Source organism: Bos grunniens, chromosome 4 (assembly GCF_055505025.1).
Source record: "Bos grunniens cultivar Pamir isolate PY7600 chromosome 4, Bosgru_T2T1.0, whole genome shotgun sequence".
NCBI classification, from domain to species: Eukaryota; Metazoa; Chordata; class Mammalia; order Artiodactyla; family Bovidae; genus Bos; species Bos grunniens.
In genome coordinates this window covers 104,180,155-104,195,455 of record NC_141168.1, presented here as the reverse complement: position 1 = coordinate 104,195,455, position 15,301 = coordinate 104,180,155, and the positions used below count along the sequence as shown (strand labels likewise).

At 41.2% G+C, this 15,301-nt stretch overlaps 1 protein-coding gene and 2 long non-coding RNA genes across 20 annotated transcripts in view; 2 read left to right on the top strand and 1 right to left on the bottom strand.

Annotated features, from left to right (window-relative positions):
- GLCCI1 (glucocorticoid induced 1) overlaps positions 1 to 5,592 on the top strand; it is a 107,806-nt gene extending 102,214 nt beyond the window's left edge. For 2 of the 4 annotated variants that reach the window (XM_086397668.1, XM_086397667.1), the window contains exons 7-8: positions 1,439 to 1,559; positions 2,731 to 5,592. In XM_086397668.1, coding sequence (XP_086253794.1) covers positions 1,439 to 1,559; positions 2,731 to 3,076 — 467 coding nt within the window. In that variant the 3' untranslated portion in view covers positions 3,077 to 5,592. The remainder of the gene's footprint in view (positions 1 to 1,438; positions 1,560 to 2,730) is intronic. The other 2 variants (XM_086397670.1, XM_086397669.1) reach the window with 1 other exon arrangement.
- The window catches only part of LOC147374610 (uncharacterized), a 310,540-nt gene that overhangs the window by 277,894 nt on the left and 17,345 nt on the right, over positions 1 to 15,301 (bottom strand). For all 15 annotated transcript variants that reach the window (XR_015162959.1, XR_015162971.1, XR_015162962.1 and 12 more), the window contains exon 2: positions 5,637 to 5,803. This is a non-coding gene — a long non-coding RNA (uncharacterized LOC147374610). The remainder of the gene's footprint in view (positions 1 to 5,636; positions 5,804 to 15,301) is intronic.
- Positions 10,166 to 12,291, top strand: LOC147374611 (uncharacterized). The gene is made up of 2 exons (XR_015162976.1): positions 10,166 to 10,516; positions 11,156 to 12,291. It is a non-coding gene; the product is annotated as an uncharacterized LOC147374611 (long non-coding RNA).

Below are 15,301 nucleotides of genomic sequence, written 5' to 3'. Positions count from 1 at the left end.
GAAAAAATATTCCTTGTCTTCCCTTCCCATTTGTTCAAACAGTTTAAAAAGAAAAAAAAAAATCCTGAATCTAAGAAAATCCTCAAGTCTGAAGAAACCCAGCTTAATTCCAAAACGTCATTTCTTCCAAGAGACTATACATAATCTGTATGGACATGTGTAACAGTAGTGATGGAGAGACTGTGTGGTTCTCTTAGGTTTCCCAGTAATGTGGCCTTGTTCTTTTGCAGGCAACAATTCCCAGCCAGAGATACTGCCATATACAACCACAAGCACACATCTGCACTCCCACGACTTACATAGATGCTCTTTGAATTATTCACCAAATACACTATAAGTGTGCCTCAAGGGTCTACTTTTTAAGCATGTACTATACTTCATAAATGATGATTTAAAAAAAAACAAAAACCTGTTACTCAGATTATGAATGTTGGACTGTGCACGGAATCTTAAAATGCAGCAACTTATCAAAATTGTGACACCTGTAATTATGGTACTAATGCCGTCTTTCAAAATATGTATGAAAATAATACATCCTCAGTAGGTCATGTGCTTAGTATTTTAGCCTTGAGGATTGGTTTTGCTTTAAGTCAGAATTTGTTTAAATAGGACTACTGTATTTATGCAGGTATGTTACTGGCTTTACAACTTGGCATCTTAAAAAGATAATGACACATTTTGGTGGATTTGAATTTCCAAAAGCCTTTGCCAGGTAGGAAAGGAAGAAATTGCATATAGGTTTTACGGCTTTTCATGAATAGACCGTTTCTTTTTGGTCAAAAATACGAAGATGCTTTTAGATTCCTCATGCTTCCAGCAGCAAAAATACAAATAGTGCTCAAAAAGTTCTTTTATGTAGACATTTACAAAGCAGAGTTCTGAGCATTCCCTTTTTCATTGTGGGCCAAGGGAAAGTCTGTTGTCTTATAAGCCTGTTTTTCCTGCACACATGTCATTTATAGTACTTAGTAACATTTCTGCTAACAGCTTTCGTAATGAAGATTATACCACAAATTAATATATTCAATTAAATCAGCTGAAAAGTGAGAAAATACAGAGAACCCTGTATCCTGATCTCTTACAATGCTTCTGCATGGCTTATACATATTACCCCATCTGTTTACCTTTTTGAAATACATAATGATGTGTTTATTTTCAGGATTACAGCTCTGCTTTGCTCAAAATGCCGTTTTCTGGACCAAACTATCAGCTTTTTTGTGTTCTGTGGTATGGCAGACTTCTGTTGCATTGAAGCTTTTATTTATAAGAAATGTACAACACAAGGATGTTAGAAATAGCTTTGCAATAAAGGAAGCTCTGTGGTGGAAGCCAAGGGGCAGCAGTGGATAAATTGTGCAAAAGGCTGCTTGTTTGGAAATCACATTTAATTTAAAAGAACTTTCAATCACTAGTTAATGTAACTGCTTTAAATTTACAGACAGTGGGAGTAGCTCACCGCTACCCAAGTATGCTTCATCTCCCAAACCAAACAACAGCTACATGTTCAAACGGGAGCCCCCAGAGGGATGTGAGCGAGTGAAGGTCTTTGAGGAAATGGCGTAAGTAATGTCTTTTCTATCAGCTGGGATCTGCAAAGCTGTAAAGCTTTTTACTGAGACCAGTTGATTACAGATGAATCAACTACTCCGTCCAGCTGATAATGTGTTTCAGAAGCAAATTATGAAAAGAGAATTCAATAGGCCAAAGAGATCTGACTTAAGGAGAACTAAGAGTCTGTGTGCTGGAAATACACTAACACAGAGAAACTTGGAAATTCATCCCTACTACCTACAAGATCAATTTTGAATCTTTAAGAATTTTCCTTTCATAAGCTCTATTAATTTAGATGGTTAAAGAAAACAGACAGCCATAGCAGCACAGTGAATACCCACGTGTGTGTAGCCTTCACGACAGTGACCCCACCAGCCGGAGGGACTGTCTCCTACCCTGTAGACACATCTAGCATGTGTATTCATTGCATTCAGACTTCCTGTTCACAGATTTTTTTTAAATTCTTTTTGAAAGTTCAGTGTGTATAAAATAGAAATATTCAAGGGAAAAGAGATTCATGTTGTAAATACTTGGCAGAACAGCTCAAAATAAAAAGAGTGTGCAGCTCTTGGGTCGCTCATCCCCCTGTCCCGGTGCAGGCTTGCCCGGTGGAGGCTGCTGCACTCCTGTAACCTCAGAGGGGACAGAGACCGGTCTTGGAGGAGGTGGCGGTGTAGTTCCCAGGAGTTGGGGGAGAGGAAGGGCTTGTGGACGCTGCTCTGTTGGCCTGACTAGCTGGCTCTACAAGAAGCTACTGAAACTTTTTCTTATTTTTCCTGATCTGTATTCGTAGAAGTACGTATAGAGATACAGAAAAAGGAGGAAGTACTTAAAACCAAATATCCAATGGGGTAATCCCTCTCCCATGTACTTAACAGAAGAGGTCATTTTAGCATTGCATAATCCACGTTTCTAAATAAATGAAAGCAGACTAATCTCAGAAACTTTTTCGTCTGCCCAATCCTTTTGAAAATCCTTTTGTTTTCAATATCACCTCAGTGCTGTGTACGTCAGTAGTATGCCAGCTGACTTGTGCTATGGAAGATGTTTATCCCTCTGTGTACACTGAATCCATTCCCTGCCATTCACATTTTAGCCGTTTTAGAGAACTCCAGTTAATTTGAAAAATGCTTGACTTTTTTAATGATTGTAAAACCTAATTTTGTTTTACGGTTTTAGGTCTCGTCAGCCTATCTCAGCCCCTCTCTTTTCATGTCCTGACAAAAACAAGGTTAATTTCATCCCAACCGGATCAGCTTTCTGTCCTGTAAAACTCCTAGGCCCTCTTCTCCCTGCCTCCGACCTGATGCTCAAGAACTCTCCTAACTCGGGCCAGAGCTCGGCTCTGGCCACCCTGACCGTCGAGCAGCTCTCCTCCCGGGTTTCCTTCACATCCCTTTCCGACGACACCAGCATAGCGGGCTCCGCTGAGGCCTCTATCCAACAGCCATCCCAGCAGCAGCAGTTCCTGCAGGAGCTGCCGGGTGAGGACCACATGTCCGCTCACAACTACGTGGTCATCTAAGGTGAAGGGGGAGCTGGCCTCCACCCTGTGTCCCACGCACTAGAACTAGAGCTCAGACACCTATCTGCATGGAGTGACCGACTTTCTGACAGCACCACCACCACCAACAGAATACTGGATCAGAATCAAGTATCTCAACACTTATCTTGGCAGGGACGGAACTCCTATTCAGCAGTTTTTGTGGAAAGCAGTAATGCTTGCAAAATGTGTGTATCATTCAGCATTCTAAGTGGAGACTATGCATTTCATAGTATGTTTGACAGATTAGTACTGTGTCCTGTGTTTTGTCCCAAAATCTTCAGTATAAATAAGCTCTATATCAGAAAGTTGCCTGTCTAAATAGAAAATGTCTTGCTGTGTTTTGTCCTATGGAAAAATACTGTACTTCAGGATTATGTTTACAATTGATCCAGGTGTTTGTTTCTAACTTCTGTAATACATACAATGCAAAAAATAAATAAATGGCCACAACAGTTGCACAGGGCCCACCCTATGGCCTAGCTTCAGGTACTTCAGTCGAAGTCTAAACTCAGGTAACTTGGAATGTATATCATATTGGGATATTACCTATTTCACAGCTAAAAAGCTAAAGAGGGAACAGCACTCTTTTGCCTTTGCTTCTTTTATGCATTTCCCTTTCCTCATTACATTCCACATTCTTAGAATAAGTGCATTCAACCCTAGGAGAACAGAAATCCTGGACATGGGTGAACGCGAGGAGAACCAGCAAATCCGTGGTGTCTGACATCACTTTTGTCACGCGGTTACAAGTGAAACAACTGTTGCATTCACTGTTTCAACATGCGTACATGTGGCTTTTTTTTTTTTTTTTTTTAAAGAAGTTCAGGTGTTGCTCAGTTAAGACTGATACAATGTTGCAAGTAAAGTATCAGGTACTAGGCTGTACAAACATTCCCCCAGTGTGTGTGTGGATGTTAAGGACGAGAATGTCTAGGTGTCATTTTCCCAGAGGATGGCTGAGGTGTTTGTTTATGTTGGCCATCAGGGTCATGAAATGCTACTGATCTATCGAAAGGCATAGTCACGTTTCGTTTCTCTTTTGGAAAGTCTTGAATCTGCAGGTTAAGAAATGACACCCTTTGGTTATTTTCCTCAAGCAGTTCAGGTGCATGAGTTGTTTTAATGTAGAGAGAGCATATGTGAGTCTCAGAATTCAAAATAGGTTATTTGGTGACTTGCAAGTGCAAGCAGTGTGGAGCAGTTTCATTTAAGCCTCTCACAATAATACCATGAATACGTCTGTTCATATTTTGGAAGCATGGGGTAGACCATAAACCCAAGTAAAGAGCCTTGAACCTGCAGACTTGACCTAACTTCTTGAAGTGTGAAGAGAGCCCTAGATGTTCCTGATTGGTCAGCGAAAGAGCCCAACTTCTGACATTGTTTTCTGCAGCACAAAGAGTGTGTTCAAAAGCGGAGAGAAGTTTCTGTGTTTTTATTCCTTCAGTTCCATAAAACAGTTGTTTGATCTGCACCTACAGTGTACGGCACAATTTTCTGAAGAATTAGGGGAACAAGGTGCCTACAGTTACAGGAGCGTTTCAGTTCCTTTCAGTCATTCCTGGGTTTTCCTTTGTTTTATTTTCTAAGGAGGTTGAAGAAGGACGATGTGATAAAGAAGAAAGCAACACCATTGAATTTTTTTTTTTAAGAAATGGTATATATATGTGTGTGTATATGTTTGTGTATGTGTTCAGTGTATTATTTTGTCATGATCCCAATTATCTTCTTTCCACCAAAGTTTGCAGTAATATTCTCTCCTGAAGGTGCATTCTGGCTCCTTTAAATTAGTCAGTGTTATATCGTAGGAGACTGTCATGGGAAAGGACTCAGTTTACTTCACCATCTTCACAGGGGAACCTTTTAAAACAATCTATTCAGCAGAAGACACCTTTAACCCTAATAATCTCAGGCCTTGATGAAAATACTATATTTTGTAGATTATGGTTAAAGGGAGAAAATTATTAGTTCTGTAAGATAAATATGAGCTCCATTAACTTCTGATATCTGGTTTAGCATTACATAATGTGTTGATCTTATACTCTGCTTTTGTCCAAATAAGATGCAATAGTATCAATATCAATTTCTGAACGATGGACTGAATATGCTTTTTTTGGTAATGAAATCTGATGTACGATATTTATAGTGACGTGCTTTTATTTTCTCATGAGAAAACTAAATATTGTGTTGTACATTTGTTCTTAGCATATATTAAAGTTTTGAACCAAATGTGTTAAAGCTTATGCTTTGCCATGTAAATTTCCCAGAAGTTGTTGAGCTCAAATGTATCCTACATCCAGCTGTAGAAATTTGTCAGAGATTGTTTAAATTTTGTATATAGTTGTACTGTTTAATTCTACACTGCGCTGAACAGTATTCGAGTTACCATACAATATGGCTTTACACAAGGAAATGTGTGGCTTTTGTTTTGTATTTTTTCAGTATAGAAGTTCCTGTGTCTTCTTATTTAAATAAAGTTATTAGTAAAACTGGAATAGTTCACTATGTTTTTGGAAAGACTGGGCTTTTAGCGTCTTACCTGACAAGGATGAATTCAGCTCTCGGGTTGGAGGTACACTGACTGGATTAGATTTCCACAGCCTGGTTTCCTCTTGACATTTAATTTACACACTTTCCATCACAAGCTAAGAAACGTGATGTCTGAAGTTCCATCCAAGTCTTTTTTCTGTTCCCAGCAATGAGCACCTTAAAAAGAGAAGACACTGTCCTCATGTTATCATTTTATGCCTAAGAATTATTTACGAAAATAAGTTTGTTTAATGAAATTGCCACAAAGGAAGTTGCAGCACTCTTTTTATTTACAGAGCAAAAGCGTGTTGATGTTTTCCCCAGTTACCTAAATATGGTCATCGTAGGCCACGTGGTGGCTTGAAAGCAAAAACTACCTGCTTTGAGAAATAATTTGCCAGCAGCATAGTCTTCATTTCCAAAGCACCTCTCACTAAACAGATTTAAGTTGAACCTAAAATGATTATGTTTGGGGCTTTAAAAAAATAAATATAATTTTTTAAGAGTGAGTTTGATCAATTGTCTTCTTCAGGACTATATATGATTTAGGCAGGAAATTATCTACTGTATACAAGTTAAAAATTCCACTGCAAATGAATGTGGAGAAAAAGTGGAATTTTAGCCCCAAATCTGCTTGATCATATAGGCTTAATATTAAATGGCCCTGAGACAAGTTAGTATTTGCAAAATCAAACCTAAGGAACAAGGAAGGAGAAATTCTAAGAATTTTGTTTTATGTTTAACCCTATGTTACTAGAAATAAAGGTTATGTATGAATATCACAAAATAAATGTTTACCACCACCCACAGTGTGAGGTAAGCTCTAGCTCTGAAGTCTGGTTATCCCCGACTTACTCCCTATAAGCAGCTTCTATCTCCTACCCCATCTTTGGACTGCACAAGTCTGTCTTCCCTGGTAAAGTCACTTTGGTTAACTTAGGGTTCCTTAGAACTACAGGAATTCTGTGAAGGTAGATCCCATAATTCACACCTTGAGTCAAAAGCTGAATGCTGTAGTCTAGCCCCACAGTTCCAGATAGCTAGCAAGCATCTCCTATTGGACTTCTTGCCTCATTTCAACTTCAGTGATTAAATGGAATGAAGACACTCTTGTTCCTGTCACACCAAGTTAGCCCTTCTCCTTCACACTTACGTTCCTTCTGTTTTCCAGAAAACAAGGACTAGAACACTATTTTCTGACATTTTCTTCACCTAAATCAAAATTGCCTGTCTTCCTACTATCTCACCACTAAACTATCAAGCTGCTAGAGCTGTGATGGCAGTAGATACAGCTATGCCATGTGGATGAATTTCTTTTGAAATAGGATTCAAATGGCAAGAAAAATAAGTTTGCTGGACTTCCAAAAATCTCTTCAGCTGTAGACTAGGGGTCAACCAACCATAGCCCATGGACCAAATCTTCCCCAATGCCTATTTTTATAAATGTCTACATTTATACTGTCTGGTGGCTCAGATGGTAAGGAATCTGCCTGTAATGCAGGAGACCCAGGTCTGATCCTGGGAAGTTGGAAAGATCCCCTGGAGAAGGAAATGGCAGCCCACTCCAGTATTCTTGCCTGGAGAATCCCCATAGAAGAGCCAGGCAAGCTACAGTCAATGGGGTTGCAAAGAGTCAGACATGACTGAGTGACTTAACACATACATACATACTGGAACAAAGCCATGCTTAGTTCCTTATGTACTGCCTTTGGCTACTTTGCTGTACAATGTCAGAATTAACGTAGCTACCACAGAGACAGTGTGGCTCACAGTGTCTAAAATATTTACCATTTAGTCCTTCAGATATGCAGATGACACCACCCTTATGGCAGAAAGCAAAGAGGAACTAAAGAGCCTTTTGATGAAGGTGAAAGAAGAGAATGAAAAAGTTGGCTTAAAACTCAACATTCAAAAAAATGAAAATCATGGTATCCGGTACCATCACTTCATGGCAAATAGATAGGGAAACAATGGAAACAGTGACAGGCTTTATTTTCTTGGGCTCCAAAATCACTGCAGATGGTGACCGCAGTCATGAAATTAAAAGATGCTTGTTCCTTGGAAGAAGGCTATTACAAACCTAGACAGTGTATTAAAAAGCAGAGGCATCACTTTGCCAACAAAGGTTTGTATAGTCAAAGCTATCATATTTCCAGTAGTCATGTATGGATGTGAGAGTTGGACCATAAAGAAGGCTGAGCACTGAAGAATAGATGCTTTTGAACTATGGTGTTGGAGAAGACTCTTGAGAGTCCCTTGGACTGCAAGGAGATCAAACCAGTCCATCCTAAAGGAGACCAGTCCTGGGTATTCATTGGAAGGACTGATATTGAAGTTGAACCTCCAATACTTTGGCCACCTGATGTGAAGAACTGACTCATTTGAAATGACCCTGATGCTGGGGAAGATTGAGGGCAGGAGAAGAAGGAGACGACAGAGGATGAGATGGTTGGATGGCATCCCCAACTCGATGGACATGAGTTTGGGCAAGCTCCAGGAGACAGTGAAGGACAGGGAAGCCTGGTGTGCTGCAGTTTGACACAAAGAGTCAAACATGACTGAGTGACTGAACAACAACCACCCTTATAGAAAAAACATTTATTGACCTCTGCTATAGACCAAAGAATAAGCTAGATTAGGTAACGTGTCATAAATGTGGTTGTTTCAAAAATATGTCCACAGTCTCTTCAGCTAGTAGTTTTGGTAAAGCCATGTGCAAATCAATGAAGTCAGAATATTCCCTCACATCATATACAAAAATACATTCACAATAGCTTAAAGACTTAAATATAAGACATGACACCATGAACTCCTACAAGAGAATGTGGGCAAAACACTCTCTTGACATAAATCATAACTGTTTTCTTAGATCAGTCTCCTGAGGAAATAGAAATAAAACCAAAAATAAACAGATGGGACTTAAACTTTTAAGATTTTGTGCAGAATATAAGCTTTTGCACAGAAAAAAGAAGAAAAGACAACCTATGGACTGGGAGAAAATATTTGCAAACAATGAGACCAACAGGGCTTAATTTCCAAAATATACAAACACTCAAAACAGCTCAATAACAAAACAACCCAATCAAAAAATGGGCAGAAGACCTAGATGTTTCTCCAAAGAAGACAAACAGATGGCTAATGGGCATACCAAAAGATGCTCAAATTTGCTAATTAGAAAAATGTAATTTAAAACCACAATGAGGTGTCACCTCATACCAATCAGAATGGCCATCATCAAAAAGTCTACAAATAATAAATGCTGGAGAGGGTATGGAGAAAAGGGAATGCTCTTACACTGTAGGTGGGAGTGTAAATTTGTCCAAACACTGTGGAGAACGGTATACAGGTTGCTTAAAAAAACTAAAAATAGAGCTACCATATGAGCCAGCAGTCCTACTCTGGGGCACATATCCAGTAAAGACAAAAACTCTTAATTCAAAAAGATACATGTATCTAATGTTCATAGTAGCACTATTTACAACAGCCAGGACATGGAAGCAATCTAAGTGCCCATCAGCAGATGGATGGATACAATTTTCTTTAAAAAGAAAAAAAAAACAGACTCACAGACATAGAAAACTTATGATTACCAAAGGGGAAAGAGATAGAAGGGATAAATGAGGACCTTGAGATTAATAGATACACACTATGATGTATAAAGGCTTCCCTGGTGGCTCAGACGGTAAAGCGTCTGCTTGCAGTGCTGGAGACCCGGGTTTGATCCCTGGGTTGGGAAAATACCCTGGAGGAGGAAATGGCAACCCACTCCAGTACTCTTGCCTGGAGAATTCCATGGACTGAGGAGCCTGGTAGGCTACAGTCCCTGGGATCGCAGAGAGTCGGACACGACTGAGCGACTTCACTTTCACTCTGTATAAAACAGATAAGCAATGTCTTACTGTACAGCACAGGGAACGGTAATATCTTTTAATAAACTATAATGGAAAAGAATTATACATATACACACACTTTGCTGTATACCAGAAATTTGTACAACAGTGTAAATCAAATTTTTTATACTACTCCCTTCCAGAGGTAGAGTTTAATTTTCCTCAAGTGTGGGCTGGACTTGCCTAAGAATAGAAAACAGCAGAAGTAACAGGTTGTCATTTTCAAGCTTAGGTTACAGAAAGACAACCGTGTAGTCCAATCTGTGGTTTTTCCAGCAATCAAGAATGAATGTGAGAGTTGGACCATAAAGAAGACTGAGCGCCAAAGAATTGATGCTTTTAAACTGTGGTGCTGGAGAAGACTCTTGAGAGTCCCTTGGACAGCAGGGAGATCAAACCAGTCAATCCTAAAGGAAATCAGCCCTGAATATTCAGTGGAAGGACTGAAGGTGAAGCTCCAATACTTTGACCACCTGATGCAAAGAGCCGACTCATTAGAGAAGACCCTGATGCTGGGAAAGATTAAGGGCAAAAGGAGAAGGGTGCAGCAGAGGATGAGATGGTTGGATGGCTTCACTGAGTCAATGGACATGAGTTTGAGCAAAGTCTGAGAGTTGGTGAAAGGGAAGCCGGACATGCTGCAATCCATGGGGTCACAGAGGCGGACACAAGTCAGCGACTGAACAACAAGAGCATAGACAGGCTTCTGTCTTGCACGTGCACTCCTGGATCACTTGCTGTGGGGAAAGCTACACTGTGAGGATACGCAGGGAGTCTATGGAGACACCCACACAGCGAGCAGCAGAGGAACAGGCCTGCAAGTAGCCATGCGAGTGAGCTTGGAAACAACTCTTCCAGCCCCAGTCAAGCTTGAGTGCTTGCAGCCCCAGGCCACAGCTTGACTGTTGACTCCTACGAGAGACCTCAAGCCAGGCCGGCTGAATCACTCCTGGGCTCCTGACCCTCAGAAAGCGTGTGAGAGGATGTTTGCTGTTTCAAGGTACTAAGATTGGAGGTAATTTGTCATATCGGGCTAGAGACTAATATACAATACAGCAGCTGCCCTCCAGCCTCCCTTGCAGCCCCATGGAATGCAATCTCCCAGGCCCCTCAGTCCATGGGATTCTCCAGGCCAGAATCCTGGAATGGGTTGCCGTGCCCTCCTCCAGGGGATCTTCCCGACCCAGGGATTGAACCTGCATCTCCTATGTTGGCAGGCAGATTCTTCACCACTAGCACCATCACTGCCACCAATATCACCTAGAGTCTCACTGTATCATTCCATCCTCTGGGTCCAGAAAACAATGCTTGCCTTTTTGGAATGGACACTTCCTGAATGAAGGCCCTTTGGACTAAGTTCAAGACAAAGCTTTCTCATATATAATTTTGTCATTTGAACAACTCACATGATAGTAAATCTACTATTAATAGATTGTGATGGAAAGTTGTCTAACACTAAACCATCATACCTAAGACAACCCAGTGGAGGGAAAAATTAAATCCTTGCAGGAAAGGATTCCTTGTGGGAAGGGAGGCAAAGAGAGGAGGATAGATGATCAGTGGAAAAGAAAAGCAGAATCTCTAAAAATAACAGGAAATATTTTCATCTCAAATGTTTTTTTTTTTTTTTTCCCTTTAGTGAACAGGAGGCTGGTGATCCATCGATTCTAATGGTCTATTCCATTCCAGAGGCATCTGCATTGCTCAGGAGAGGAAAGTGTTTTCAAAGGTTCCAGATCAGTTGGGTGATGACCCCCTCCCATTCAAAAGAGTCATTTTCTTAAAAATGACTAAGAATTTGAATAATTAGATCATTTTCCCTCCAAAAGATTTTCCGATGATAAGAAACGGGTCGCATTTCACACTACAGATTCTACTCAGATCTTGGCATAAATTTTAAGCGCGACTTTGATGACATCCCTTAAGCCACACCTGGGTGTGGGCTTGGAGGCAGTGGATTTATTTCAAACTACTGTGGGGAAGCAGATTGGATCAAAGGTGGATGGAGGGCTTCACAAGGACCTCCAGACGGAGCAAAGGGTCCATGAGGGAAAACCATTTCTCAGGTTTTCCATTCCGCTTTGTAAAGGAAAGGGTTATACTCAAGGGAAAGAACTTAACAAAGGCCACTGCTCGTGTGTTACAGTCGACAGCCTGCCGTTTCTCCAACAGACTGAAATCAAGGCAAGCTGGGTAATGCAGCTTGCTCTCCATTCATCTGCCCATTTGATTTCAGACAAACCCCTGGGGTGGTCTGCCCTGCTTCCCTTCCCAACTGACCACCCTGGGAGCTTTGTATGAAGAACCCATTTCGTTTTGAATTCCTGACTCTTTCTCCTGGTCGCTCTGCTAAATTCAAGTCCCGCAGGAAGATAACAGAGTTGGGAGGAGGAGACCAAAGATGGTTAAACCAGGGGAACAGGATCTGCGGATGGTGCAAGAAGAGGGCTGAGGTGAGCGTTCGCAATATTCATAAGCCCTTTTGAAATACTTGATTTCTGCTCACAATGAGCACATATTCCTTTAGTAATGTGTTCTAAAAGAAGAAAAGGAACATGGTCTTCATTTCTGCAGAACCCTTGGCAATCTTCTTCCTTCTGCTTGCGACCCCCTTCTTACTATCCATTCATCAGACCTGCAGCACACAGGGCTGACCTGGGTGTGATTGAACTGAACTGCTCCACACACTCCTGATATAAAGACAGGGTGGAGTTCAAGGGAGTGATCAATGTGAAAATAAAGGTTTAGCCTCACTAATGATCAAAGCAATGAAAACGGAATCAATTTGTTTCCTTTAAACTGGCGAAGATTAACAGGAATGATAATATTCAGTGTTTAATGGGGGTAGCACTCAGTTGATAAAGAATCTGCCTTCAATGCAGGAGACCCTGGTTCAATTCCTGGGTTGGGAAGATCCGCTGGAGAAGGGACAGGCTACCCACTCCAGTATTCTTGGGCTTCCCTTATGGCTCAGCTGATAAAGAATCTGCCTGCAATGCGGGAGACCTGGGTTCAATCCCCGGGCTGGGAAGATCCCCTGGAGAAGGAACAGCTACCCACTGCAGTATTCCATGGGGTCGCAAAGAGTCAGACACGACTGAGCGACTTTCACTTTCACAATGGGGTAGCAGGGATATGGTCATCTTCATATATACCATTAGAAGAATAAATTGGTCCACCTTTCTGAAGAAGAGTATGGCAGGATTTACACAAAACAGTGTGACCCGTAGCTTTATAAAAATATATATGTGAATTTTAAAAAAGACATGAAGAAGGGACAAAAATTAACAGTGATTGTGTCTGGGTTGTAGATAATCTCTCTTTAACATTTGTGTTTCTGTTTTTCTACATTTTCTTTAGCAGCAACTGTTAGCCCTAGAACCTGGGAGAAAATGCGTGTTAATTTCTAAATATCAAGAGAAGGGGGAAAAATATTGAGTAGAGGAAGGAAATGGTAGAAAAGATTTAGTTTTAACAGAAATGAGCCACAGATCTCTTAAAGTCAAGGTGGCTTGAGAGAAGGGTTGGTACAGTGAATTCTGGCTCAGTGGAAGAATCCAAGTATGACAGAGTTTCAAGCCTTTTCCTCTTAGGGAGAAAAAAAAATGGCCCCCAACAGCTTCATAACCAGGTAAAGAGGATTAAATTATATACGTGGGGGTGGGGGGGATAAATTGGGAGCTTGGGATTGACATTACACACTCCTTCCCAGGTGGTAAAGAGCCCTGAAAATGCAGGAGACATGGGCTGGATCCCTGGGTCGGGAAGATCCCCTGAAGGAGCACATGGCAACCCATCCCGGTATTCTCACCTGGAGAATCCCACGGGCAGAGGAGCCTGGCAGACCACAGTCCCTAGGTGCAAAGAGCTGGACATGACTGAAGCAACCCAGCAAGCACACACGCATACTCACATATACAAAGTAGATAATCAACAAGGACCTACTGTACAGCACAGGGAACCACAGTCAATATTCCATAATAACCTAAATGGGAAAAGAATCAGAATAGGTAATATGTGTATAGATAATTGAATCACCTCCCTATATACCTGAAACTAACACAACATTGTAAATCAATTATACTCCAATATAAAACAAAACATTTAAAAAACAATTTAAGCCTGGACTGGAACTGGAGGTACATTTCACTTGCAGGAGGCTGCATCTTAAGTTCTGAGAACAGAGCATCACCCGGAGCATGGAGCACACTAACTGCTGTCTGCTCAGCTGAGATGGATTTGTGATGTGGGCACCCAGGGGCTCCACAGTCCATTCCATTGTTTAAACTTCTTGAACTACTTCATCAAGAAAAACTGAAAAGAACTCCCTGCCCCAAGCAAACTACAGAAACCTGAAAGTGGCCAAGAGATGGTTCCCAAATATGATTCCTGTTTATTAGCACACTCTTTCTGGAGGGTTGTTCAGTCTAGCTTTATAGAGATTGCACAAAGTGGGTACATGTGAGATGGAGGCCAACCAGGATTTGAACTGGAGGAGACTGGGACTCAAAGCACTAAACAAGTTGCGGTGAAGTCCTTGGCCTGAGAATCACCAGTGTAGGAGGACTTGGTCCCTCCTGTTAGTCTTTGCATCTGTAGCTGGCATAAGCCAATGGTGTGGACAGTAACTTGGGACATTTCCTTATTTCTACTTTTTGGCCAGTTCCTGCCCCTTATTCTCCAGACTGAGTCTTCACACTTTGTCATTTGTAGTTTTCGTCAGCTGGCTGGCTACATGGTAGAAAACCATGTCTCTCCCACATTCTGGGACCCAGAAGCAGAGTGGCATAAGGGGATGTGGGCCAGGTTTGGCATCAGACAAGAGTGAGTGGTGACCCTGTGACCCTGAGAGTCTTGGTTTGCAAAACAGAGATAAAATTCTCAATATGCTTGGGCTGCTGTAACAGAAGACCCCAGGATAGGTGGATTAAATAACATTTACTTCTCATGTTCGTGGAGACTGGAAGTCCTGGATCAAGGCCCAGCAGAGTTCAGTTTCTAGTAAAGACTCTTCCTGGTTTGCAGATGGCTACTTTGTCCTCACTGAGCCTTTCCTCTGCACCGCTGTCTCTTCTCAGGATGCTAATCCTATCAGGTCAGGGCCCCATCCTTCCTTATGATCCCATTTTACCCTAATTACTTCCCAAGGTCATATTTGCAGTTTAGTCACACTAGGGCTTTAGGACTTCAAAACATGAATCTTTGGGGAGACACAATTTACAGCAAGCAAACACCTACTTGCCATTAGGAAAATGAAAATCAGAACCATAAGATACCATTTGAAACCTGCTAGGAAGGCTATACCCCAAAAGACAAATAATTACAAATATTGCGGATGATGGGGAGAAATTGGAACTGTCATACACTATTGGTGGGAGCGTAACATGATGCAGCCACTTTGGAAAACAGTCTAACAGTTCCTCAAACGGTTAAGTATAGAGTTGCCATATGACCCAGCAGTTCCACTGCTAGGTATACACCCAAGACAAACATAAATGTTTACACAAAAACTTGCACAGAAGTGTTCATAGCAGCATTATTCATAATAGACATAAAGTGAAAACAATTCAAACATCCATCAGTTGATGACTAGGTAAATAAAATGAGTCATATCCCTACAACTACTAATTCAGCAATAAAAAGGAATGAAGTACTGGTATATGATACAACATGGATGAACTTTTAAAATGTTATGCAAAGTAAAAGTGTAACCAAGCGGGAGCCTATGGGGACTTCCTCGGGCAGACTAAATGATGGGCATTTGCTCTTCAAATCTTCTGTCACT